General features: G+C 45.8%; 1 protein-coding gene across 3 annotated transcripts in view; it reads right to left on the bottom strand.

Moving 5' to 3' along the window:
• Osbpl10 (oxysterol binding protein like 10) overlaps positions 1–27,253 on the bottom strand; it is a 255,947-nt gene that overhangs the window by 15,930 nt on the left and 212,764 nt on the right. For 2 of the 3 annotated variants that reach the window (XM_042666539.1, XM_042666541.1), the window contains 2 exons: positions 10,814–10,963; positions 1,182–1,662 (listed from right to left, as the gene is read on the bottom strand). In XM_042666539.1, the coding sequence (XP_042522473.1) occupies positions 1,182–1,662; positions 10,814–10,963 (631 nt within the window). Of the gene's footprint in view, positions 1–1,181; positions 1,663–10,813; positions 10,966–27,253 lie in introns of all 3 variants that reach the window. The other variant, XM_042666540.1, reaches the window with a different exon arrangement.

Here is a 27,253-nt window from a genome sequence, read left to right as displayed (position 1 = left end):
CCTCTTCCCACAGTATTACTTAAATCTCCTTCCTCTGCCCTATCTTCCTGGGACACGCAGTTGCGCTTGACCTAGGAAACCCAGGCATTACTTGTAACTACCTAGTCCTGTTCTGTCTGGCCACTCCTCTGCCTGATCATTCTCCCAGAGGCAAGGACCAGCCTGCCTCTAGGCCTCTGCTGTGTTCTTTCTGTCTTTTACTCTCATTCTTTTCCCTCATGGCCTTTGCGGCCAGGTCCCTCACTGCCTCCTTTGGTCTCCAATCAAGTGCCACCCTCTCACCTAACAGCTCACCCACTCCTCTCGCAGGACATCCCAGACTCCTGCCATGTGTTCTCTACAGAATTTAGCATCTTCTAAGCATAGCACATTACTTAGTTCCCCAGGAGATAGGGGCACAGGGGTTTGGTGGGGGCTTTTGTCTTTTGCTTACCCAAGTATCCATTCAGCACCTAGTAGGCACTCACTAAAGGTGTGAAAGAGTCCTTTAGCGTCAATATATTTCCAGTAGCAAAATGCCAAATTTTATGTTAAGATCATTTTTTTCCAGGAAGAACATCACAGTCTTAAGAGACTCAAGGGATCTGTGACGCAAAAATGTCAAAATGCCACCAAACGCAGACACCTCAATTTAACAATGATTATCATAGACTTCTTCAGACAACTCATAGACTTCATTCACAGCTATTCGCTAAAATAAGGACGAACAACCCACCAGTGGTGTGATTATGCTCTGTTCTTGCTTCAGAATTTCTAAAAGAATCAAAAGATTTGCCTTGGGAATTCTTATGAGCAGCTTTTGAATAGACAGCAGCACTATTATCCTCAGTGAGAGCCAGAACACTGGTGAGGATGAATAAAAATGCATTTTCACACATCTGGAGCCAACTCTAATATTCATGCAAGACTGGAAGGCAAATGTTCACATAAGGCAGAGCATGCACATGCGCAGAGGTGATGCGCAGAGGCAATGACCCAGGTAGGCAAGGCAGCTGGTTGGGCAAAGGCTGTGTCTCATCGCCTGAAACCCACTGGGAAGTTAGCAAACCTGGTCCACAATCCTTTCTTCCTTCCCACCCACTCCTCAAGTCGAAAACAAAATGTCAAAAATCTTCTTAGCAATTGTCTATCGGGTACACAATACTGTGTAAAAGTCAAACACTGAACGCAATCTGGCTTACCTTCCCCGATCATAGAGACCCCCACGGACATGCCCATGAACTTGCTTTTGGTCCATACGTGAGTGTTGATGCATAGTCTCTTCTCCTTGCACTCACAGTAGAAGCAGGAGATGGGCGGGTGATGGGAAACTTGTTCAGCTACAAACCTGAGTTTGTAGCTTTTGGAAGGGTCATCGGCTACCGGGTGTTCTTGGCAGTCTGTGGGGGTGGGGGGAGCAGTCCTCTTGGGTTTGACCTTGTCCTTGGGAACTTCCCAGGAGCAATGAAACGTCTCACCAATGATGGGGTTGTAGGGCTTCTTGGCCAAGGCCCCCTTGCGGCCCTCATGGAAGGCTGTGAGATAATACTCGACGAAGCCAATGGCCCTCTCTTCTGGTGTGGCGCCAGCAGCCACAGCCAGCAGCAGGTCAGGGTGTGCCATAAAGTCAGCATACATCTCCAGCAGAGACCGCTTCTCCAGAATGAATGTGGGGAGCACCACCTGGACACAGAGGACACAAAGGCAGACAAGGGTTCCCGTGAATACAGGAAGAAAAGGCTGCAGCCCCTACCAAAAACCAGTCACAATGCACATGGACAAGAACATTGCTTTTGGGGCTGGGAAGGTGGCTCAGTGGTAGAGCGCTTGCCTTGCATGCCTGAGGCCCTGGGTTCGATTCCTCAGCACCACATAAGCAAAAAGAAAAAAGCCGGAAGTGGTGCTGTGGCTCAAGTGGTAGAGCGCTAGCCTTGAGCTGAAGAGCTGAGGGACAGCGCCCAGGCCCAGAGTTCAGGCCCCACGACCAGACCCAAAAAATTAAAAAAGAACATTGCTTTTGATGCCACAATGGGGCAAATCAAGGCAAAAATGATTTCAGAGGAATTAGAAGTGGCAGTGGTGCCCATGTGAAGCCAGTTCTGTGGAGAAACCTGGGGTCAAACAAGAGGCCCATCTCTCCACATGGCCAGTCCTAACACATACCCCTCCTTCCTCCCTGAGACACACAGGGAGACTGGGAAGGCTTCTGCATTCCTCTGCCAGTGGGGGGTGTTCTCCATGTTCCCCAAACCATGACAGTATACATAGTGTTGCAGCAAAAGACCAGACAGACCACGACCCACTGCCACCAAGAGTATTAGTGGAGGACAGAAGAGTGGTGTATGTACCCCCAACAGCAAGAGTGGCGCAAAAAAGTAGGCCCAGTGTCGGGCAGATGCCACCGCACTGCAATGGGAAAAGAGCAATATCACAATCCCATTTTCAGGGCCAGAGCAAACCAGGGGACATCAGAAAGAAGGAACAGGTGCTTAACAAGACAGGCGCCGGTGGCTCACACCTGTAATCCTAGCTACTCAAGGGGCTGAGATGTGAGCATCACAGTTGGAAGCCAGCCCAGGTAGACAACTCCTTGAGACCCTCCAGTTAACCAGCAAAAAGCTGGAAGTGGAGCGCAAATGGCAGGGCGCAAGACTTGAGAGAAAAAGCCAAGCAAGAGTGAAAGGCCCTGAGCTCAAGTCCCAGTACTGGCATAAAAATACTGTTAAATAGATTACTTAAATAGATAAAAGAGCTTAGCATACAATATCCTCCAGATCTCACAGGTGTTAGCCTACCTCCAAGTTTAAAGGAAATCCAGGTGGTCACCCCGGAGTTCCTCTACCCCAACGCCTACCACTCACTCAATGGCTAATGTCATTTAAGGCAAATAAAGGCCATGCAGAACCTGGGAACCTCACTGTTACTGTAAAAGAAAGGACAGCGAGCCTCCTGTTCCCACTCTGGAGCCAAACCCCAGCAGTGAGCACTACTACGCCACCCTGCCAGCTGAAAAACCCAGTCCCTTTTAATCTGGGCCATCTAACACTGCTCCACCCAGTGTGGTCCTAGAGGATTTTGAAGCTGGCAGGCCACTTGAACCTCAGTGACCTCTAGATTGACCAATGTCAAACCCTGATTATGCTGTCCTTCCTTCATGTGATTCCTGCATCAAGGAGAACGTACCTAAGAGCTGACAGTGACAGCACACAGGGTGGCAGACCCGCAACCCCAGCTCATGTCACTTCTCAAAAGACTTCCTTGCACGTTACACAGACACAATGGAAGGGAGAAGAAACGTCAGAAGAAGAAAGACAGGCAGATACACAAAGCACACAAATGTAGAGGCAATCAGACAACGCTCAGACCACCAGAAAAGTGAAGTTTAGGAGTCTGGTAGCCAGCTTTTAATACTACCTTTTATTTAAATAGTCTTTAGTATTTATGTGAAGCAAAAAAAAAAAAAATCAAAAAGCAAAACTTAAAAATGAACTTATAACACAATCCAAGTAAATCCATTAAAAGCTTTAAAATGTCAGCCTGTCTCTAGATGACAACACTAGTGATTTACACTTTGTTTTCCTAAGTATCTTTCTGCTTTGCCTTAAGAGTAAGACAGAAAATAGCAGCAGCCAATGAAATACAACTGTGCAAATCAATTTCTTAATTTTCTTTCTGGCACAACTTGATGAAACTGATTCTAGCTGCCCAAAGATCCCCTCGGAGCAGGCAGAGAACGTGCATCATACGCGGGCAGAATCTGGCTGGTGCCTGGCATTTCCTGTGTGTGTCCCCAGGGACAGGTCACACTGTCCAACGGCCGTCACTGACCCTTCTGAGGACTGCTCTTCCAAACAGCTCCCTGGGACCCAAGGCCCAGTTCCTCTCCCACTGCATGACCAAATAAATAACGAGCAAGCCATATGTCCCCAAACTGTCCCTCACCTGGAGTCCCTCAAGGATCCCTGGCTGACATCTCCCTGTAAACGGGCAGTACAGGTGATAGGCTTCAGCAACTAGAAAGACCCTCAAGGAGGCCAATCAATCAGAATAATAAAGCAGCCACAGGCTCCTTCCTACCACCCCAAGCAAATGCCATTTCCTCCTCCTTTCTCCCAGGTCTAGGAGGCAGCCGTGGGAGGAACAGGCCGAGGGCAGCCATCCTTGATGGAACTAACACCTTCAGGAGAGAAGTCTTCCCATCAGCCATGGCTCCCCCCTGCTCCATTCACCCCTGGGCAAGTGCTCTCAAGTCTGCACTGCAACTACAATGACAGGACCAGCTGCAACGTGTACTCTTTACTTACCTACTTTTAGAAAGGATAACATTTCCCCATAACCCAATCAGCCTCACTAAAACTTAGGCTGAAGAACTAAAAATAAATCAGGAAAAAATGTCCTTTCCGACGCTAATCATTAACCAAGCAGCACCAAGAGGGGCCAGAGACTGGGGAGTAGGAGAGAAAAGGAAGTGGATGGAGGCCACCCAGGGGCCCCAACGTCTGTAAAATTACCCCCCCCCCCAGTCCTCCAGAACTGTCTACTCTGCTGCCCAATGAGAATATATTCCTTACTCCAGTGGGTTTACTAGACTTAAGAGCCAGGATGGCTTGCCATCATTTGATGCTCCTGATTAGGAAGCTAGGAAAGACTGGGCACAAGTGGCTCATGTCTGTAATCCTAGCTACTTGGGAGACTGAAATTGAGAGGCCCATGGTTTGAGGCCAGCCCAGGCAGAAAAGTTCTCAAGGCCTCTTCTCAATCATGAGCTGGGTGGCCACGTGGTACCTGCCTGTTATTCTAGCTACAGCACACTACAAGAGGCCGGTTATATCTGGGTACATGGCCAAGCAAGAAGACCCTACGTCTCAAAAGTAAGCAAAAAAAAAAAAAAGAACCAGAGGCATGATTCAATGGTAAAAGTGCCTGTCAAGCAAGCAAAAGGTTCTTAGCTGAAAATTCCACGACTGCCCCCCTCACCAAAAGAGAAAAGAAGCAAGGGAAGGAGGTAGCACCGGCTACAATGTTGACTGGAGTTTCATCTTCTAGGCCCTTCTGCTGCCTACCCCTGCGTGGCAAAAAAGCCTGTCATTCACAAATGGGAGAAGCACCAGAGACCACCACAGTTGAACAACGGCCACAGCACAGTCCTCTTTCTGTAGCTTCCTGCCTCCCCTGTTCCCCTCCCAAGCCCTCTCCACACCCAGCCAGAACTAAAATTTCCCTAAGAGATCAAGTCCCACATGGCTCCATCTCTCACAATCTCAGATGACATCCTCACTTTCTCTGCTGGCTGTCCCCATGTAAGTAGCCACATTGCATGTCCTAGCTCATCTGAATCATAAAGGGTCACTGAGTAGCTCGGCATTGGTGGCTCCTATAATCCTAGCTACTCAGGAGACTGAAATCTGAGGATTGTTGGTACAAAGCCAGCCCAGGGAAAGGAAATCTTAAGACTCTTACCTCTAATTGGCCAGAAAAAAAAAAAGGCAGAAGAGGACCAGTGGCTATACAGCACCAACTTCGAGTGGAAAAGCTAAGGGACCGTTCCTAAGCACCGCACCCTGAGTTCAAGCCCCAGAAAAGGCACTAATTTTCAAAGAACCAATCCTGAAATTGCAGGCTCAGAGATCAATGTTCACAACCACCACTGAGCCCAGCAGAACACAGGATAGGTGTGGTGGCAAGACCATTCTCCCATCTCTCCATTTGTGCAGAATGCCAGACAGCCTGCAAAACCAGCGCCTGAACATTGCGAACAAGAGGTTGCCCTCTTTCTGAAAACAGATTTCTGCTCTTATTTCTTCTCCCATCTGACCCCTCCTGGGACCCTCCTTCTCTTGCCTGGTGCATTGCAAATAAGGCACTTAATCATTTGGTTCTTGGGCAGTGGACACTCTGGAGACAGAGCCAAGAAGTGCCGAGCGCTAATTGGGCTGTCTGCCTCTGACAGAGGTGAGTGATGGCCCAGCTGTTCAGACTGACGGCGTCCAAATGGCCTGGAATCGTGGCCGTAGATTTATCGAACCATCAATAAGGACTGCTTTTCTCCCATTAATGTAATTAAGACAATGAACTACTTTGATGGAAGTTTTTTTAAAAAAATAAGTAAAGAAGACTTGCATTAGGGACTCAGTAGACCATTAATTACATTTAAAGTTGTATCAATTCAGGAGTGAATAACCAATCTTTAGTTTGGACTCTTAGATATCTGAAATGAGCCATCACCCATCCGGGAAGGCAAAAGACAGCCCCGAGTCCCTACCCCTCATCAGGGAGCATGCCAGGCTGAATGAAGAACAGCAGCACCAGGGGCGACTGCCCAACAACCAGCTAACCACCTCACAGGCCATCTCCTTCAGAGCGGTAGAGATGGGCAACACCCAGCACACCTGCTTTAGGAAGCCAAGAAAGTCCACAAAACCCCAGCCTCACACAGCAAATGGTAAGTAACTCTGCCTACCAGTCTTTACTTCACTGGGCTCTTACCTGGCTAATAAGCCTCCCTTTCCTTCTGTTCTTCTCCAAAGCACTAACCCTCTTCATACCTAACTCTCCGTTCACAGAGTATCATGAAAGGGTTCACTGATTTGTTTTTTCTTCTGTATGTGCTGGAGTTTTGTGGAGCACATGGGCAGCAAAGATGGCGCTGGGAGGGGGTTGAGTGGGCAGAGCCTAATTTACTGGAGAGCACATGGCCAGCCAAGATGGCTCTGGGAGGGGTTGAGTGGGCAGACCCCAATTGATCTTCTGATCAGTGCCTAACCAGCCCGTGAGGGCTCAGGTGAATGATAGGGTGTGACCTTGACAGTGATTGGTTCCTCTTCCTCCCTTACCATACCACCCACCCTTGTTGTCTTTAAAAGGGGCTGCTCTCTGTTAATAAACGAGTTTTTCTACCTGCTGGATTTGGCTCCCCGCTGTGTCTGATTGTCTCCTGGGCTGAGGGAGGCTAGGGAACGGGCGAGCGCCGCACTTACCTTTCCTCGGACCCCGTCCGTCTTTCGTGGGACGGACGAAGACCCAACAGAGTTTAAACTCAGGGACTGGGTATTGGTCCCTTCAAGGCTAGTGTTCTACCACTTGAGCCACAGCACCATTTCCAGCTTTTTGCCTTGCTTCAGACTGCAGCCTCCTGACTAGCTAGTGTTACCATTGTGGATCAACCGCACCCCAGCCTTCATAAATATTATCTTGTACAATCTCCTCAGAAACCTGTGAGCAGGTATGACTGCTGTGTCCACAGGGGAAGAAATGAAGAATGAAGGCTGATATGAGTGGTAAAATAGCTAGAACCAGGACAGGACCTGGTTCTACTTGGGCAAAGCCCAGGCTGGACCCTTTAGGTCCCTTGGGGGGCTTCAGACTCGGGGTCGTGGACCCTGCCTCCTCCCAAACAGTGGGGCATATGAGCTCTTGCTGAGTGAGAATACCACACAATGATGCCACACCACACAATGTCCTGACACAGACCGCCAGGACAAGCTAAGTGCCAGGTCACTGCTGTGTCTTTTATTGAGAGGCAAAACTCGGGAGAAGCAGCAGTATCTGATGATATAAGGAAAATGAGACTTGGGAGAAGGGAAGTCAAGGCTGAGAAAGGGAGGAACGCAGTCCAAAGCCACTTAGAAAAGTTCATTTAACTCCATTTCCACTGAAGGAAGCTGTACATGTACATGACCCTAGCAATGACAGGAAGCCTAAAGTAGGAAACTCTTGGGGCATGAAATGGGGCTTGGGCACTATCCCTCAGCTTTTTCCCTCAAGGCTGGCACTCTACCATTTGAGCCACAGCTATACTTCCAGATTTTGATGGCTAGGTCCATAAGATAAGAGTCTCATGGACTTACCTACCTGAGCCGGCCTCACACTATGATTCTCCCAATCGCCACCTCCTGAGTAGCCAGAATTATACAAGTGAGCCACCTGCTCCTGGATTCCCTTGTTTCTGAATAATAGCTCCTGCCCAGTAAAGGAAGCAAGCTGATAAGATAAACATTGGAAAGTTTTCCTTACAGGTACCCAACTGAGCTTATCATAATACAGCATTTGTTCTTTTAGGACTAGAATAGGGCTGCAGAATTGCAAAGCAATCATAGCCTAATAAAATAATATACAAATACAAAATGTACGTCTTAATGATGATTTTTAAACCAAGTGAGCTACAGCATAAAGCCTTTTGAAGTAGTCAACTTGCCAAATTTAATTCCCTCCATGTTTTCTTGTTCCTCAACATAATTTCAATTTTTCTTATTCTCTGTCTTCTGCCACCCATGACTCTACCTCCGAGTTGTATTTTTAAAGAAGTAGGATCCACAACACACAGTGAGACCAAAGGAGTATACTTTTAGGAGAAGAACTGAAAAGCTCAATGCCTATGTGCAGCTGATCATACTAAGAATATTCATCAAAATGAACTCCAGGAAATGAAAACGAGAGGTTTTTTTTTTCTTTTTTGCTGTTTTTGTTTTCTTTCCTTCTTGTTCTGTTTGCTCCTTTATAAGTCTTCGCGAGTATAAGGCGAGGCACAGAAATGGAGGGACAAAAGGTGAACCAATGCAGCAATGGACACTGTGGCAAATGAGCGCTACAACTTGAAGGGGAGAAAGGGAGGAAAAAGCTGGGAGAGAGGGAGGGAAACGGTGACACTGTCCAAAAAGAGATGGAATCATTACCTGACTTACATAACTATAACCTCTCTATATACCGCCTTTATAAGAATAATTAAAAAATTTTAAATGAATAAAAAAGTATGATCTACAACGAGAATGCTTTACTGTGACCCAGAACGAGAGACTCAAACTAAAACTTACATGTGCTAGTCTGACCCACTAAGTTGGTTTTCCAACCCACAGTAGGTCATGACCGACCCACAGTTTAGAAACATGGTTTTAGATCTCACTTGCTGTACCTTGTCACCTATAAGCCATCAGAACTATCTTGCATCATCTGGGTCTCCACACGATCTTAAAAAGTTTCTTAAGAGCCCAGCCTTCTCTGAAGGCCAACGGCTTATGCCTGTCATCCTAGCTCCTCAAGAGGCTGAGATCTGAGGACTGGGGTTTGAAGTTAGCTTAGGCAAGAAAGTCAATGAGACTCTTCCAGTCAAAAGCTGGAAGTGGAAGTTCACTAAGTGGTAGAGCACCAGCCTTGAGCAGAAAAGCAAAGGGATAGCACCCAGGCCAAGTTTAAGCCCCAGCACCAGTATAAAAAGAAAGGTCTTTAAAAAAAATTTTATAGTTGAAAAATGGTAATTATATAACTAAAAGAATGAAATGAGGAAAGGCAGCAGGATGGAAAGCAGGTCTTTGTAGTTAGGCACACACACACAGGAAAGAGCTACACAGAGCAAGGGTGAAGCAAGGGAGTGTATGTTCTCAATTCTGCTTAGGGGTGCTGTCTCCCAGAACTTCAGACACACACCCAAACCCCTAAGAATATTGGAAGAAAAGACTTCTCAGTCATCTTTGAGGATTCCATCTCCTCTGGCATCATGTTTCATCATTTTCCTCATAGTTATGCCATTCACTTCTTATTCCCTGGCCTCCAGACCCTTCACAAGCCAATGCCCTGAAGCCTGGTCCTCGGGCTTGACTGCTCAGGAGGGGTCTGGCTGGCCTTCAGAATCGAAAGCTGCCACCCAGCACTTGCTCGCCAGAGGCCACTTCCACCTCTCTTGCTGGCCACTGCCTCACGCTGCGGCACCTTATCAAGGATACACTCCGTATCCTGTACCAGGCTAGGTCCTCTGCATGCTACCTCCCATCCCCACACATCACACTACCAAGGAGGCCAAGATGGTGGTCAGTGCTGGAAACGGAACCCAGGTAGGCAAAGCCAAAGTCCAGGCTCTTTTTACCATCTCTCGACACCATTTAAACTGTCCAACCACAGGCAAAGCTGCCTTTGCTGCCTGTCTCCAGAAACCCAATGACAGCCCTGTGGTGAGGGATGAAGAGTAGGAGGAGCCTCAACATAGCATAGTTAGGCTGCTGTGTTTCTAGAGCAATCACTGAGGAAGATGGCTGCCTGCACTCAGCACTATGAACCTACCCACCTTAGGGTTCCTCTCTGAACACACAGCCCATGAAATCTGCATCTCTAACAAGGCTACCCTTTGGGGACCTGCTGTGAAAGCTAACGGTAGCTGGCCGCAAGCATGAGGCTGGCTTTTCACTGTGGCAATGCTCCTGGCTCTGCCATTTTCCTTCGGCCTGTGTTTCCTCCACAGCCATGATGCCACCGCGCCCTCTAGAGGCCACCCTTAATCATCCCTAGCACGCAGCAGAAATAAAGGAGGTACTCCTGATATTTTCTATCATCAAATGGGGTCTAAGGTTCCCCTAGTCCTCCCAGAGCAGCAGCTCCTCCAAGGAACCAGATGTGAGGCTCTCATGTGGAGAATAATGAATAAAAACATCTTCTCTGGATGGGTGAGGGAGCGCGCGCACACACACACACACACACACACACACACACACACACACACACACACACACACACACACACACACACACACACACACACACACACACACACACACACACACACACACACACACACACACACACACACACACACACACACACACACACACACACACACACAGTGCTGGGGTGGGTGAAGGGAGGAGGAAGGATTGTTGAACTCAGGAATGGAGGCCAGCCTGGCAGTACAATGAGACTCCTTCTCAAATACTCTCTCTCCTCTCCCCCCTACCCCCTCACTTTCCAGCTACATCTGGAACATCCATTCTGGAAAGCTATGCTGACCTTTCCCCAGCTCACCACAGTGAGAACGCAGACAAGTGGTCACACAGCAATCCGGTGCGACCTACCTTGGTCAGATCCATCCCAAGTTTGAGTTGTGAAATGAGATGAAGAATTACACTGCGCTGATCCTCCATGACGCCCAATTCTGTCTCTTCCGTGTCTTCATTGTCACTTTTTTCATCTTCCGACAAAACCAATTCACGGTCTGAGTTTGGCTAAAACGAAATCATTAACAATCACCAGCTAGTCCTTTAAAAGTTAGAAATGCAAATCACTCCCATGCAAATCACACCCCACCCCCATTAAAACTAATACTGCCCCAGAACTTTCTCTGTAAGCCAGTCCTCCGAGACATGAGCAGAAGCCGATACTGCCCAGGGTCAGGCATCGCTCACCTCCGCTCATCTCTACGCCTCCAACCTAAGAACTGCCCCTGAGGGGGCTGGGAAGGTGGCTCAGTGGTAAAGCGCTTGCCTTGCATGCTTGAGGCCCGGGGTTCAATTCCTCAGCACCCATAAGCAAAAAAAAAAAAAAAGCCGGAAGTGGTGCTGTGGTTCAAGTGGTAGAGCACTAGCCTTGAGCTGAAGAGCTGAGGGGCAGCACCCAGGCCCAGAGTTCAGGCCCCACGACCGGACCCCCCCCCCCCCCAAAAAAAAGGAATTGCTCCTGATTTAAAAAAAATCATACAAAACCTCTTTGCTCTTTAAAAATCTAACTACAGTTAGTTTCTTTAAGTGTACAGATATGAGACAGCACCTCCAAAAAAATCTGACCCTCTGCAACCAATCCCACTAAGTTATTTAAACAAAGCCATTTTATAACTAAGATTTTTTTTCTGTTTATAAATAAAAGTCATATTCCCCCTGGGACTAAAATTGCTTTCTACATGGAAAATGTAACAGAGACTATGTCCACTCGATAGAATTACAGTGTCACTATGGCAAGTTTAAAGTCTCAGAATTGGCCTTAAAGAAGGAGACCAAAAAAATATGGCAAATTCAAGAAAAAAACTCTCCAAGCTTTATAACCATATATTTTGGCTAGATACTCTGCTTTCCTTGATCCAAGTTTATTAATTCAGTTTTTCAAATTACACAGAAAATGAGCAAGTTAATAAACAAAATGCCCAAGAGGATTATGAGCATAAAATCTGCTAGTACTCAGTATGGAGAACCCTGGCCACCATGTAAAGCTGTGCTTGGAATTCTGCTGACAGACATAAGGCCGTTTCACAGCTTCATGGCCATTATGGTCTCATGATGCTGCTCTGTAAGCAAAAGCACTCATAGAATGCTTTAGGAACATTATCAGTTTGTTTCCAGTTACTGGTAACACCTCAGACATAATAACTTTTTTTCTGTATGTGCCAGTACTGAAGCTTGAAGTCAGAGCCCTGCATTCTCACTTGGCTTTTTTGCTCAAGGCTGGCATTCTACCACTTGAGCCATACCTCCACTTTTGGCTTTTTGCTGGCTAATTGAAGATAAGAGTCTCTCAGATTTTTCTACCTGGGATGGCTTCCAACCATGACTCTCAGATCTCAGCCTCCTGAGTGGCTAGGATTACAGGCATGAGCCACCAGCAAATGTGGTGCTTTTATTTGAAAAAAAAAAAAACTGTTTAAATCTGAAAATATTAAGCCAAAAGGTATTAAATTTAAAGTTACCAAGTCAAAGGTAATAAATCCAAAAGATGTCCTTGCAAAAACTGATTTACTACCAGGCCTTAATGGCTCATGCCTTTAATCCTAGCTACTCAGAAGGCTAAAGATCTGAGAACCAAAGTTCAAAGCCAACCCTGGCAGGAAAGTCTATGAGATTCGTATTCCCATTTAACCAGCTAGAAGTGGAGCCTTGAATGAAAAAGGAACCTAGTAAGTTCAAGCCCTAATATTGGCCCATCCACACATGCACACACACAAACCCAAGAAAGTGAAGAGGTGACACTGTCCAAAATAAAATGTACTCATTACCTGAGTTATGAAATGATAACCCCTCTGTACAACACCTTATTTTTTATTTTTATTTTTTTGTCAGTTGTGGGGCCTGAGTTCTGGGCCTGGGCGCTGTTCCTCAGCTCTTCAGTTCAAGGCTTGTGCTCTACCACTTGAGCCTCAGCGCCACTTCAGGCTTTTTCTGCTTATGTGGTGCGGAGGAATCAAACCCAGGGACTCATGCTTGCAAGGCAAGTGCTCTACCACTGAGCCACCTTCCCAGCCCCTGTATAACCCCTTAATAAGAACAATAAGATTGTATTTTTAAAAAGGTGACACTCTGGGAGGCCAACTATCTTTCTCCTCAATTCCATATTTTAAAAATGTGCTAAAACGAGTCATCTAATTTAAAATTAGTACCCCAAACTTCAGGAATCTTCTCTTTGGATTACTCCTTTTCTAAATGTGAGAAATGAATAAATATTTTAACACGTAAAAAAAAAATCCACCCCTAAACCTGATGGCTTACCAACCTGAACAGACAGACCATGTTACATCTGAATACCCTTCTCCTACATACAGGCTATCTTCATGGTTGGTGCTTGTAAGTATCTGACCTAACCCCTGTGCTGGTCAACTCCCACCAACATCCAAAAAGGTAATCATCTACATTAGGTCTTCTTAAAATTTCAATTTAAATAGAATTTTCCATAGACACACTCCAAATCATCTTAAAGTCTCCTCTACATAACCTCAATTCTGGGCAGGTAAGGGGGAAGGCCTCCATGAAGTTTGCCTCTATCATATACTTGATTCTCTGGCCTTTTCCTGTGTTGCAGAACATCACTGGCAAGTTGCTTTGGTAGAACATACAGACATTATCAAGCTGTCCTAGCCCAGCGGAAATACCCAGATGGAAGTCTGAGAGCATTGCAGCCCTGTCTCTCCACCTCGAGCAGGACTTCATCCGTGTCCACTTTCTGCTGGGCTACAGGGGTTCCTAGGACCCAGGCACTGGGCCTGAATGGTGAGAGCTGGGTTTTGCAGGACACCAGCCTTCCACCAGCCTCCCTTGGGGCTCTGCCTTCTCTCTCTCCACTGTATTCAAGGCCAGTATTAAAGTGGCTATTGTCTGGGACAGGCACCTGGGGGGGGGGGGGGGGAGTGGGAGGGGGGTAAAGACATTCCTTTAAGGTGACCTGGAGCAGTTACCTCTCTGAAATGAATCTTCTCATCCCAGCAAGGGAGAGGAGAAGGCAGCATCTAGGTATTTTTTGCTTCAACTGAATCGACTAATATATCAAGTAAAATCAAATCATCAGGCCTCTGATTGCCAGTAGCCAGGAAGCCTTCTGCAAGATCTAGCCCTGGAAGAGATGGGAACACTAGCTTCTTTTGTTCCTCCCACTTTAGACTCACTTCATGTCCTCCCCTGGCCTGACTCCCCTCAATTCCTCTGGTTATAGCAGACAATGATGCTGGTGCACAGACCTAGATTGATCAGGGGAGGGGGCAGAGCTCCTGGGATCCTGATATCCCCTAAGGACCACGGGAGCCCAATAAACATGCCCCTCACTAACAGAGATCCTTAGCCAACCTCACTCTAACTTCACATAAGGTTCCAACAGTGGTTTGTCATAGCTACAGAGAATTACACACACATACACACATACACACACAATACACACACAGAGTTTGATAACAATAATTGTAATCAGTCCTCCTACCCAGCCTCAAGAAAATAATCAGAGGGTGTTTTTGTTTTGTGTTGGGTTTTGTCCACTCACCAAGTTGCTAGTAAATATCATAGAGGACCCATCTATCCTGCCCCCACTGGAGTTCAGTCCCTCTGCAAAAGGGACAGGCTAGTCTCTATGTCGGTCCATATTTGGGGTACAAAGAGTAAAGCAGATTAGCTGGCAGTATAAATATACTCTGTCAGCATCCACAGAGCATCTGCATGGCAGTCTGATGACCAGATTACAATAGGGGATTTGAAGGCCAACACCCTTCTTCCTTTTGAGGGTTTGGTGAATTCTGGCGAGGAGTTCAAAGACACAGAAAACAGTCTCTCAGTCTAAGGGCTGCTTTCCACAGCCAGGTGCCTGTGCTTATCCACCATTCTTCCCTGTCTTGGGAATGCCTGCTTTGTCCCTAAAAGGCTCACATCTTGCACACCTATAGACTTTTACCTGCACAGCCATGACAACAAACTGCAGGAGTTCGAGGTGGCAGAACGGTGCTTCTCTACATCAGGAAAAATGGACATCATAAGGCTCAGCAAGCAGCACTCCAGTGAATTTCTGCCTCCCCAGAGCTCATGGCAAATGAGCAAACCCAGCCACAAAAATGTGCACAAGCTTGAAGATCAAAAGGAATTAAAATTATGTCTTAAGGATCAGTAGGCTTAGGAAAAATGAGATATTTTTAATAAAAAACAAAAGTTATGACTATTTCTGCCACACAAGCACCTTGGGGCCTATGGAGTTACACATATTAATGCAGTTTATATCCATTGGAAGTGTCACAGAAAGACACATGAAAATTATGTGGTTGTCACCAGGCTACCTTAAAACAAATGTTGATGACAGCCAGTTAAGTTACCCAAAGCTCTCTGTGGTCTGAAAAATCATTTCATGTACACACTACTGAGGTGAGTCTATAACTTGAAATGTGAACTCTTTTTTTTAGGGTTAAGAACAAACTATAAAAATGTTTTTTTAAAAAAAGTCTTAGAGTTTTATTTTCAAACATGCCCATAGTTTAGTTATCTGTAGCTGCTTTGTATTGGAAAAGCTTTTTAGATCTTGCTCCATTTACAATACATTCTAAGGATGTATGTAGTAAAGCTTTCTTTAAAGCAAAAAAAAAAAAAGAAAGAAAATTATGTGGTTGCAAAAAAGGTTGGGGATTAGGGACTTTCTTTGATGGCCTAGCCATAGTCTGGATCCAATGAACATTCTTGAAGATGTCCACTACCATCCTAGAACTTTTAGGCTAAGAGTGTGCATCTGGAAAAATTTCTGGAAAGCCCATAGCTCTTCTTGGAGATTCACCATTCCCAGGATGCTCAGAGTCCTTGCCCCCTTCTTAGCCAGCAATGAGGACCTGAAAAAAAATGTGCTCAAGGGGTAGAAAAGTCTAACCAGGTCAGTCACAGCACCTGACTTCTACAACTCATCCTGCAGGTTTGCCTATCCAGGAGACAACTACCAAGAGCTATGGCCAGAAGAAAAATTGTTACCTGTTTTAGATTTCATGGGTTCAAAAGCTCTCACTTGGGATGCTAGTACAGGAGAATACTTGGCTTTGCTTTCATCTTTGTGGTTTTCTGGCAGGGAGCGGTGATGGCAGGGGCAGGTTTGACTCAGGACTTTGCACTTGCTAAGCAGACACACTACTACTTGAGCCATACCTTCATCCCTTCTTCCCTGGTTATTTTAAAGATAGGGTCTTATTTCTGTGCCCACAGTAGCTAGGGTAATAGGTGTGTGTCGCTATACTCAGTATTGTTCAGTTGAGCTGGGGATCTCATGAACTCTTCCCCCGCAGCTTGGCCTGGAACCTTCATTTTCCTTATTTTAGCCACAGTCGCCAGCCATTGTTGAAATGGGGTTCTCACTAACTTTTTTGGTCCACGCTGACTTCAAACTACAATTCTCCCAATCTCTACCTCCTGAGTAGCTAGGATTATAGGAGCAAGCCATTGGGGCCTAGCCGCTGACTTTTAACACAAAAATCACAGTTCTTCAATAAGGAAAATTTCAAGCAAAACAGTGCAATTCTGATCTTTTTTATTCCATACATAAACATAATTTAAGTACTGTTTGGGTCAGTTCCAGGAGAAATCATAAAGCACATTCATCTACAGAGTCTGCCATTTCCCTGTAAGCTTCATCTCCTCCAGGCCAGTGCATCGACTCCCATCTGGTCCCAGCGCCCACTTCCCCTCCTCAGGCAGGACACCATCGCCCATTTTCCTCACTGATTTCCCTTTCTCTCCCAACAGAGACCCGGCCCTTAGAGGAGGAGTCAATACCATCAGTCTGACTGCTTATCTGTACCTACTTTCTGTTTTGTTTTTTTAATGTGCTGGTCCTGGGGCTTGGACTCAGGGTCTGAGAGCTGTCCCTGAGCTTTTTTTTGCTCAAGGGACAGTGCTCTACCACTTGAACAGACTTTCCTGCCCAGGTTAAGCTTTGAACCACAATCCTCAGATCTCAGGCTGAGTAGCCAGGATGACAGGCATGAGCCAATAGTGCCTAGCTCATTGCCCAACTTTTTAAGGTACCTAACTCGTGCGCTGGCCAACCTCCACCAACATCCAAAGAGAAAAATCATCTATAGCAGGCATTCTTAAAATTTCAATTTAAATAGAATTTTCCATAGACACACTCCAAATCATCCTTAGTCTCCTCTAAATTCTGGGCAGGTGGTGGTGAAAGCCTCTGTGAGGTTTGCCTCTATCATATACAGCGCCCATGTACAGCTATATGTGACAGAGGCAAACTTTAGACAGGAAGCCGATGCCCGCCACAGCCCTCTGGCCACAGACAAGCAGGGATGAGGAGAGCTCTCGAGCTAGGATTACAATGGGGTCCTATAGCAATGTCTGGCCCAGTGGGTATGCATTGTTCCTTAAATAGACAAACATCTTCCACAGAAAAATATTAACACGCCTGAGCTCACGAGACTGGCAAACATCACAAAAAACATACATGCAGAGCAGAGACAGGTAATGCAGCTAGGGAAGGACAGTCAAATCTCCGTCTAACTCTATGATTTTGTTACATCTGTGTTGAGGCCTGGCAACTTTCTGCACAATGGGCACACTGGAAAGGAAGCACTGTGGTGAAATGAGCCACACCAAGAGGCCTGGCACTGCATGCCGGGACTCAATACACCCAGATTATTAACATAGAGAAATGGGGGGATCTAGTCATAAGAGACAGAAAAATGGAAACAGAGAAAGAAAGAGACAGACAGACTGAGCTCCACCTGAACCCAGCAAAGAGAACGGGAGGGTTCTAAGGGTCACAGAAAGGCAGGCTATGACACAAAGCATCACCTCAGGGAGCCCTTGCTTGTAAGAGAGGTCAAACAGATCTCTCTACCTACAGCTCTATGAAAGACTAAAGGAGCAAGCAGGGAACAGCATGTTCTTGTCTATAACATGTCTCATTCACCATGTCCCAGACATGCAACCATGCAGAGCAAGACCACCGCAGCAAGGATGATTTGGGTTTTGTTTTGTTTCTGTGCCAGCATTGGGGCTTGAACTCAGGATCTCACGCTCTTGCTTGGCTTTTTCATTCAACCACTTGAGCTACACTGCCACTTCCAGCTTTTCATTGGTTAATTGGACATAAGTCTCAAGATCCTCAGATCTCAGCCTTCTCAGCAGCTAGGATTACAGGCATGAGCCACAAACATCCAACTCACAAGGATGATTTTATGCACTAGGTAACTAAGACTGGGGTAGTGGCGAAGTAGGGAGTGGAGAGAATGGAAAGATATGTAAACAACAGGAGCCTGTCAAAGGAGAGGAATAAACAAACACAGAGAACAGGAATAAAGAAAGCCAGTGGAAGAAAAGCAAGGAGATCCAACAAGGCACAACTGTACAGGGATTGACTACAAATTTCTCCCAGTGCTAATGACATATCTATGTTATTGTTGTTAACATTCAGAAAATCCATGAAGCCAAGAACATGGTCACTTTTCAGCCATAGTTCACCAAATTATCACCATCATTACATAACCTACAGTATCTTAGCATTAGCAATATTTTACACTAAGAAGCCCCAGCTCAATAGCCTGGTATCAGGAAAAGCCAGCACAGGTGCATCTGAAGATCCAGTCCAACTGCCCAGGTGCCAATAACAGCAGCATGGCCCAAAGCATGCTGGGTAGTTCAGGAAATTCCAGTCAGCTTTCTTGTCCCACAGTCTTTAACAAGTAACATATTCACTGTTACGTGCTTGGGAAAAATTCATCTCCACTGAAGTCAAAGAAATGGAAAGTTTTGTTGGTTTTATTTTTTGTGCCACTACTAGAGCTTGAATACAAAGTTTAAGGTATGCTGTCCCTTCATTTTTTCGCTCAGGCTGGCACTCTGTAACCTCTGACTCTGGGATGTGACTTGCAAACAGGATCCCCAGATCTCAGCTTCTTGAGTTTAGGATTACAGGTGTGCACCACAAGTGCCCAGCTGAGATGGAAAGTTTTGTTACATAAATGTCATACAGTGCATTTGGGATTTCTCCAAAAGAGACTCTTTGTTGTCTGTCTCTAATTTTCCCCAGCAGGCCATCATGACTGGGTGAATGGGCTCCGGGATGAGTGTCTCGATTGTTGCCTGGTCAGAAGCCATGTTGAAGCCAAGGTCAGGTCTTTGTCTTCTTGCACAGCTGTAGCCCCTGGCCCTGATGCAGGGCAGCTGAAGGCTCATGCACACGTACTTTCCTCTGTGCCGAGCCACTCCCAAAGCCAGGGAACCACTGTGCCCTGCTGGTCACCACTGTACGGAGTGACCTCATCTTGCCATTTAGAGGTAGTTCAAACACAAGGTCACTGCAAGGAGGGACCTGATGGAGAAGGTAGGGCTCTTGCTCTTGACAGGTCCCAGAACAAGCATGAGCACGTGACAGGCTGGTCCCTGCTGCCATTTTTGAGGTGCTGAGTTGATTGCCACAGACATCACAATCCTTCTGCTGCCTCTCAGGCTGGCTTTTCTGGCGCTAACCACACATACACACACATTTACCACACTTGGCTCTCATCGACTGGAAGGACAGATGCTCTTCCTGAGCAAAGGGGCCGACCTGCAGAAAGGTTAATTTTAAGTAAAACACACCTGGGACAGTAGAAGGATGTCACTTCTGGGGAAGGGAAGGAATGGGGGAGGCATTCAACGTCAGATAATCGGGAATAACTGTCCCAAGAGTGTTCACTGGCATTCCTCTAGGGGACAGAGCATTCGCAGGAAATGGCAGCGGGCTTTTGTCTCTTCTCCAGATCTGCTTGGAAAGCAGAGCGCCACCATTTTTAAAGAAAGGAGGAAAAGGAAGGAGTCAGGAAACAAAGAAACCCCACAGCAAGTATAAGGAGGGGAAAGGCAGCGGGAATAGCAAGGGGAGAGAACTTCCCTGCAGCTGGGCTTCACAGCTCATTCATGGAAACGATCACCACCAGCATGCAAGAGACAGAGGCTGCAAGACACACAGAGCAAGCCTTCAGTATCAGCCACTGCATGGAAAAGGGAAAAGAGAAAGGCCTTGGTGGGATGGAGAGGACCTACTAAGTGCCAAGAACTGTGACAAGGGGCCTTAAATCTCTCAGTGGTCCAGTACTAAACCAGTGACTTGTCCAAGGCCCAGGAAGGTGAGGTAAGGAAACAGTCTTGGTGGCTGGCCCAAAACCTGGTATTGTATAAGCAGCACAGATTAGAGAACCTTGTTAGCACTGAGATACAAATTATGGCACATGAAGAGGAAGATGGATGGACATGGACACATAGACACATGGACACACACACACACACACACACACACACACACACACACACACAGAGTCACAAGGCTTCAAGAGACAGTGAGGCACGTGGGGAAAGCTCTAAGTTTTGTCTGAAGATAGGCAGTCCTGGAGATACTCCTCAAAGCCACTACTTTCTATGTGTGTTAAGGCCTAGCTCCTTTTAGCTCAAAGGAGATGGAACCAGCCACATCTGAAGAGTTGCCCCAAGATAAAACCTAAAAGGTAAAGAGCCACTCTCATGGTGCCCCACATCCTCCTCCATGTGCTCCCTCCAGCCTCTCTAGAAGCTGTAGGATGCCATCAACCTCCTCTGCTAAGTATCCCCAGCCATGGGACACTGAGGCTGCAATAGTCCAAGCTGTCCACATAGTAGCCATGACCCTGACCATGAGATGACATCTCTCCAGGGCTAGGGCTGCACCAAGAAAGAACCAACGCATGGTGGCAAGGGCAGTAAGTAGAGAAGGCATCCCAGCAACTTTCCCCTGAGGACCAGCAGCGGTTTGAAGGTAACATGAGCAACAGAAATGCATCCACAGCTACCCAAGCTCTCCAGAAGGCCCAAGAGAGGTCAGAAGAAACTCCTGCAAGATGCAATTCTAGCCTTCCTGGACTTCTAATAAGAGGACACCTGGGTGGGTGGAGTGACAAACTGGTTCCAGGCCCACAGGAGTTACCATCATCTCTGCTCCCTCAAGTGCATGCGAAGATCAAAACACCTTTTATATTACAGATAGAAGGACGCTTACACGAAGTTCTCAGCCGGGTGATGGTGGCTCATGTCTGCAATCTTAGCTACTTAGGAGGCTGAGCTCTGAAGAATCATGATTCGAAGCCAGCCCAAGAAGGAAAAGTCCATGAGGCTTTTATCTCCAAATGAGCTCCAGAAGTGGCGCTGTGGTTCAAGTGACAGAGTGACAGCCTTAAGCTAATGGACACTGCCCAGACCCTGAGTCCAAGCCCCAGTACTGGCACATATGCCCTCACCCTGCCCCGCTTCCCCGATACGCAATCCCTTCTCTCTATAGTAAAGTGAAAATCTGCTGAGGCCTCCGCGATGTAGCTCCACTACCGCTATCTACACTCCTGCCAGGCGCCTGCCTGGTGCACCCTCCCAGCGCCTGTGAGCCATCTCCCCATGCCCCACTCTGCGCGTTTTACCTCTGCTGTTACGGCTCTTCTTTCTCACATCCCTCACATCTGTACTCAAATATCCCCTTTCCCAGACTAACCTCTGGCCATCATTTAAGCCCTTCCTCTTCCTCCTCCTCTCAGGTGTTATGATGCTCGAGGCCTCAGGCTAATAAACATGTGAGCTAATACCTTCTCAGATCAACTTCCACTCTAGCCTCTGCCCCATGTGTTTTGGTTTCATGTCACCAGAAGGTTCTTCCCCAAGCACCCATCTCTCTGACCAAAAGTCTTCAATGGGGCTGGGTGTAGCTCTGCCGTAGAGTCCACAGTAAGACTCACAGGGCCCTGGTTCCATCCCCTACCCACCACCCCCAAATGGCTCTCCAGTACCCAGAGGAAACCATCCACTCAGCTCAACATTGAAAATTTCTCACTTTACCTGGGCCACTTCCCCTCTATCTCTCCACCTGAACTTCTTTCTGCCTACCCTGACCCCAAGCATACAGCAGGCCCTCCCCATCATGGATATTCAACCAACTCTGATCCAAATATTCACAAAAAGGTTACATTTGTATTGTACATGGGGAAACTTTATTTTTGTCATTGTTCCCTTAACAATACAGAATAACAACTGTTTCCATAGCATCTATACTGTGTTGGCTATCAGAAATGGAGGATTCGTAAAGGTGCTACACCAAAACCAAGCAGTGTTTCTCTGGGGACTGGCACATCTGTGGAGTCCTGGAGCCCATTCCTAGGATACCAAGAGACAACTGTGGTCACCTCAGACTTACACTGGCCCCACACAGCTACTCATTAAAATTAAATAAAATTCAGCTCCACCATGCCACATCTTAAGTTCTCTAACAGTGGCCAGAGTGGTTAGCAGCTGCCACTACTGGACCATTTAGAAAGAAAAGAGTCCACTATCACAGCAGATCTGTCAGAGTATTACTTGAAAGTTTAACATTCTCCAAACCCTATTTCCAGTCCTCATATCAGCACCACTGGAGTCCCTCACAAGCTGCTGCCCCACCTAACTATCCAGACTTCTTGGTGATAGCAAGCTCAGGAAAGACAGATGGCAGGATACCATGCCTAATAAAACTCAAAAGAACAAACTAACAAACATCTCCATCTCAGAAACACGGCTAAGAAATATGGTGGGGGGGGGGGCATTAATAAGTAGTAACTCAAAGGACTGTGCCTAAAGAGTTAAATATTAAGAGTCAGGTGACAGAGGCTTCGTGCCTGCAATCCTAGCAACTTAGGAAGCCGAGATGTTGAGTGTCACAATTCAAAGTCAGCCTGGGCAGATAAATCAGCAAAAAGCAGGAAGTAGAAGAATGAGAAAGCCAAGGAACACCATCAAGGCCCCAAGTTCAAGCCCCAGTATAGGTACGCATGTATACATGCACATACCCACCCATTAAATAAAGGTATTTGCCCTAACATTTGCTCCTCCCATAATCACTGGGGCACACAAACAGAATCCTGCTTTTGGCATCCACTGGGTAAATTTTTACTGATTTGTGCTTTGTGCAGAGTGGCGGGCTCACCCTAATACTGAAGATGATAAATGCCTTTATTCAGAAAGAAAGTATGGCACTGAGGTTCAGGGCACCACATAAGGGTTTCCTCCAAGTTCCACACTATACCTAACTGCTACAGTACAGCTTTGCTTCTCCCCCACATTCTGCAGCCAGGGGCTAAAACTATGAAGCAGGGACAGGAAAAGAAAAAGGAAAAAAAAAAAGCTCAATCAATGTGAGAGTATGCCAACAGAAGGCAGCAGGGAGGAGCTCTCAGTCAGGCTTCTCAATGTGTGGTGACCAGGCCTGTAGCTCCTACATATGACTGAAATGCAAGGCCCAGGGCCTACCTCAGACCCCAGAAATGGTATTTTTTTTAGCTGATATTCCTTTAATTCAAGTCTAACTATAATTTATCCCTAATACAATGTGTATATCTTAGCATGCAGTGCTATGAGCTTTAACAAATGTTGCCAAATGTTGGCATAGTTTATGTTAATTTCATTTTTATTATACACATATATTCATTTAATCCTCATTTTTTTAACCCTTAGCTTCAATAGCATCATTGTGTAACTACAGGTTTTTCAAGTCTCCCTATCCCCAGCTCCTGCAAAACCTGCATCTGAGCCTCCTGTGATTTTGATGCACCCTACAGTTTTTTTTCTTGTGCTGGTACATAGGCTTGAACTAAAGATTCCCTGCTGTTGCTCAGTTCTTCCACTCAAGGCTGGCATTCTACCACTTGAGCCATGCCTACTTCCTTTTGGTAGTTAATTAAAACAGGAGTCTCGTGGACTTCTTGCTGGCTGGCATCAAATGGCAATCCTCAGATCTCAGCCACCTGTGGCTAGGAATACAGGCTTAAGCCACTGGTACAGGCATGACCAGGTGTTTGAGAAACGCTGTTGTGCAAATCTCAGGCCGTGGAGGCATGTGGAAAAGCAGAGAAAAGCAGCAGACTTGCTTATAGACTGACCTCAGGGATGAGAAAGCAAACAAGTGACTGTCCAAATCTAGTCCCATGTGCCCTGCGTGGAGTTGGCTCTGGCCTGCATACTTACTCAGAGAAATCAACTTTTCCCATAAACTTGTATACCTAAGAATTGGAGAAGAAAATCATATCCCTCAACATTAGAAATCTGTTCTAGAAACCTCAAAAACAGATTTAATAGCTATCAACTCTGACTGGACAAGAAGGATTGTTTTTTCATCCAAGCCATACCAGCTGGTCATTTCAATCTGATGATGCCTATTCATTTATGCCTTTCATCTGGAAATCCCCTACTGAATCTGTCCAGTAGAAACTGCATAAGGCTAACACAAAGGAAATAACCAACAGTAACATAAGCCACAGAAGAGTTTTGATTTATTAGCCATTAAAAGGCATGAAACATTTACTGTTCATCATAGGTCAGAAGAAACTACATCATGAATTAAAGAGCCCAGCACATTAAGAACTACTCTGCAAGCCAGGTGCCAGTGGCTCACATCTGTAATCCTAGTTACTCAGGAGGCTGAGATCTGAGGATCAGAGTTCAAAGCCAACCTGGTCAGGAAAAATCCATGAGATTCTTATCTCCAGTTAACCACCAAAAAGCAGAAGTGAAGCTGTGGGTCAAGGGGTAGAGCACTAGCCTTGAACAAAAATGTTTAGGGACAGCATCTAGACTTTGAGTTTAAGCCCTAGTACCACACATCAAGAACTCTTCTTCAGATAATGCTGTCTGGGGCCACACAAATGGCACATCCAATTTGTTGGTTCCATAACACATACACAGGATCATCCATCCCAGCCTCCCAGCACCAGAATCTAGCAAATTTATAATTTGGCTTCAAGAGGCATAGTTTCTAAGTCATCATCTCTGGCCCTCCATAACCAGGGACTCGCTACCACAGCAGACAAGAGGTGGGAATTTCAGAAACAACTCAGACTGTTTTCCACTTAGCATTTTTCTTAAGAAGCACTCCGGCATATGCAGATTGACATACAGATTTCTGCAAATACTAACAAATCTAAGAAAAACCTTACAGGGCAAATAGGCTCTAGCATTTTAAAATGCAAATTTTAAAGAAAGAAAGAAAGAAAAAACCACAGCCCCTAATTACACAGTGAGGAAACAGGAAGGTAAAAAAGTCTACAAGACTCTTATCTCTAATTAACCACCAAAAAGCTACGAGTGGAGGTGTGGCTCAAGTGGTAGAGCACCAAATTTGAGGGAAAAAGCTAAATTACAGCACTCAGGCCCCGAGTCCAAACTCCTGTACCAAAACAAAACACAAAACAAAATTAAAAAAATTAAGCTCTAGTTCTTGTTCATTCAGATCTCTCTCAGGCCCGATTTGCTCTGGGGCATAAAATAACCCAATGGGGACTCCATGCTAGAGTTTTGATTGCCTGGGTGGAGATTTTTGACAGAATTCTCTACTCCTACATACAATAAGCTTCATCCTATTCATTAAACATGATCATAAAATACATTTTCCAAGTTTCAAAATAACTTACAACATATTAACACTGTATTGGCAAGTGACATTTAACTGGGTATGGTTACTTCATCTCACCCATAATTCAATGTCTCTTTCAGACTGGGTATCAGTGGCTTATACTAGAAATTATAGCCATTCAAGTGGTGGAGATCAGGAGATCAGGCTCAACTCCAGTCTGAGCAAAAAAGGTCATAAAGACTTCATTTAATAACTGGATGCCATCATCTAAAATACACGGGATGCATAAATAGGAATATAATGACTAAAGCCAACTAAGGTTTAAAAAAAGAGAGCTCTTTCTTAAAAAGAACTATAGCAAAAAGGGCTGGAGGCATGGCTCAAGAAGTAGAACACCCGCCTAGCGAGCATCCAACTGAGTTCAAACTCTAGTGTTGTTAAAAATTAAAGACATTAGTTCAATCTAAACTTAATGAATGATTGAATTCAACTTCTGTCACTGAGTAACAAAAACAGTTGTTTTTATCAACGTGGCAAATATACTGAATGAAACTTCATTAAAACCTAGCAGCTAGGCGCTGGTGGCTCAAGTCTATAATCCTAGCTACTCAAGATGCTGAGATCTGAGGATCACAGTTCAAAGCCAACCCTGGCAGGAAAGTCTATATGACCCCCAGGAAACCAGAGGTAGAGCTGTGGCTCAACGTGGTAGAGTTCTAACCTTGAGCAAAAAAGCCCAGGGACAGCACTCAGGCCTTGAGTTCAAGCCCAACAACTGACAAAAACCAACAACAATAACAACAACAACTATCAATACTGGAGCCTGGATGGTGACAAAGGTTCAATTCAGAGTCCATGTAGAATTCCTCTGTGTATTTTGATATTTGCTTCCAAGCAAAAACAGTGAGAAGGTGATGCTCCTCATAAAGCATTTCTCAGGTAAGGGGATGATAGTTCAATCCTGACCAGGCTGACGCCCCACAAGCATCAGCATATTTATCACCAAGTGTGTGTTCCCATGTTGCTGTCTCCTCCTGCTGTTCTTGAAGCTAAGTTTTAAGTGAGTGCTATGTTATGAAAAGGCACAGAGAGAATATGTCAAAGCAGTTCAGTCTAGTTAGGCACTAGTGGCTCATGCCTGTAATCTTGTTCTGAAGACTGAAATCTGAGGACCACAGTTCAAAGCCAGCCTTGGCAGGGAAGCTCCATCAGATTCCTATCTCTAAAAAGCCAGAAACAGAGGTGTGACCCAAGTGGTAGAACGCCAGCCTTGAGCAAAACAGCTAATGGAGTGAGCCCAAGCCCTGCGTTCAAGTCCTAGTATTGGTACAACAACAACAACAACAAAAAGAAAGTGGCCTAGTCCAAGAGATCTTCCTGGGAAACATCCTACAGGGTGGGACAACCTCTGCAAACAAGTGCACCCCAAACATGTAAATACCACTCTGCATAGGAAGAGCTTAGTGGCTTCATAGAAAAGAATTCTTAGCAAATACCCATTTGAAGTTTAATAATCCAATTGAAAATGGGCAAAGGCTGCAGACAGGATGTTGGGGTGAAAGGAATAGAAAGGGTGAGTATGTACATGAAAATGTGCTTAACTTCATTCAAAAAACAAGAAGCCACGTCTCACCTAGAGAAGCAGATAATAAGACTTTCATGTTGGAAATGATCTGTACAACTTGGGGGCGGGGGAGGGAAAGAGGGAGAAAAATGAAGGAAGGGTAACACAGTTGACAAGAAATGAACTCATTACCTTACTTACGTAACTGCAACCCCTCTGAACATCACCTTGACAATAAAAAAAAAATCAACAAGAAAAAAATAAGATGTTCAAATTATTCCTTAATGACAAAGGCACTAGATAATTGGAATCCTCACGTGTTGCTGAGGAATCACAAATTTCACTTCAATTTAGAGGA

This window comes from Dipodomys spectabilis, unplaced genomic scaffold (genome assembly GCF_019054845.1).
Source record: "Dipodomys spectabilis isolate Male_0828 unplaced genomic scaffold, ASM1905484v1 ptg000365l, whole genome shotgun sequence".
In the NCBI taxonomy this organism is placed as follows: Eukaryota; Metazoa; Chordata; class Mammalia; order Rodentia; family Heteromyidae; genus Dipodomys; species Dipodomys spectabilis.
This window is presented reverse-complemented; position numbering and strand designations above follow the sequence as displayed.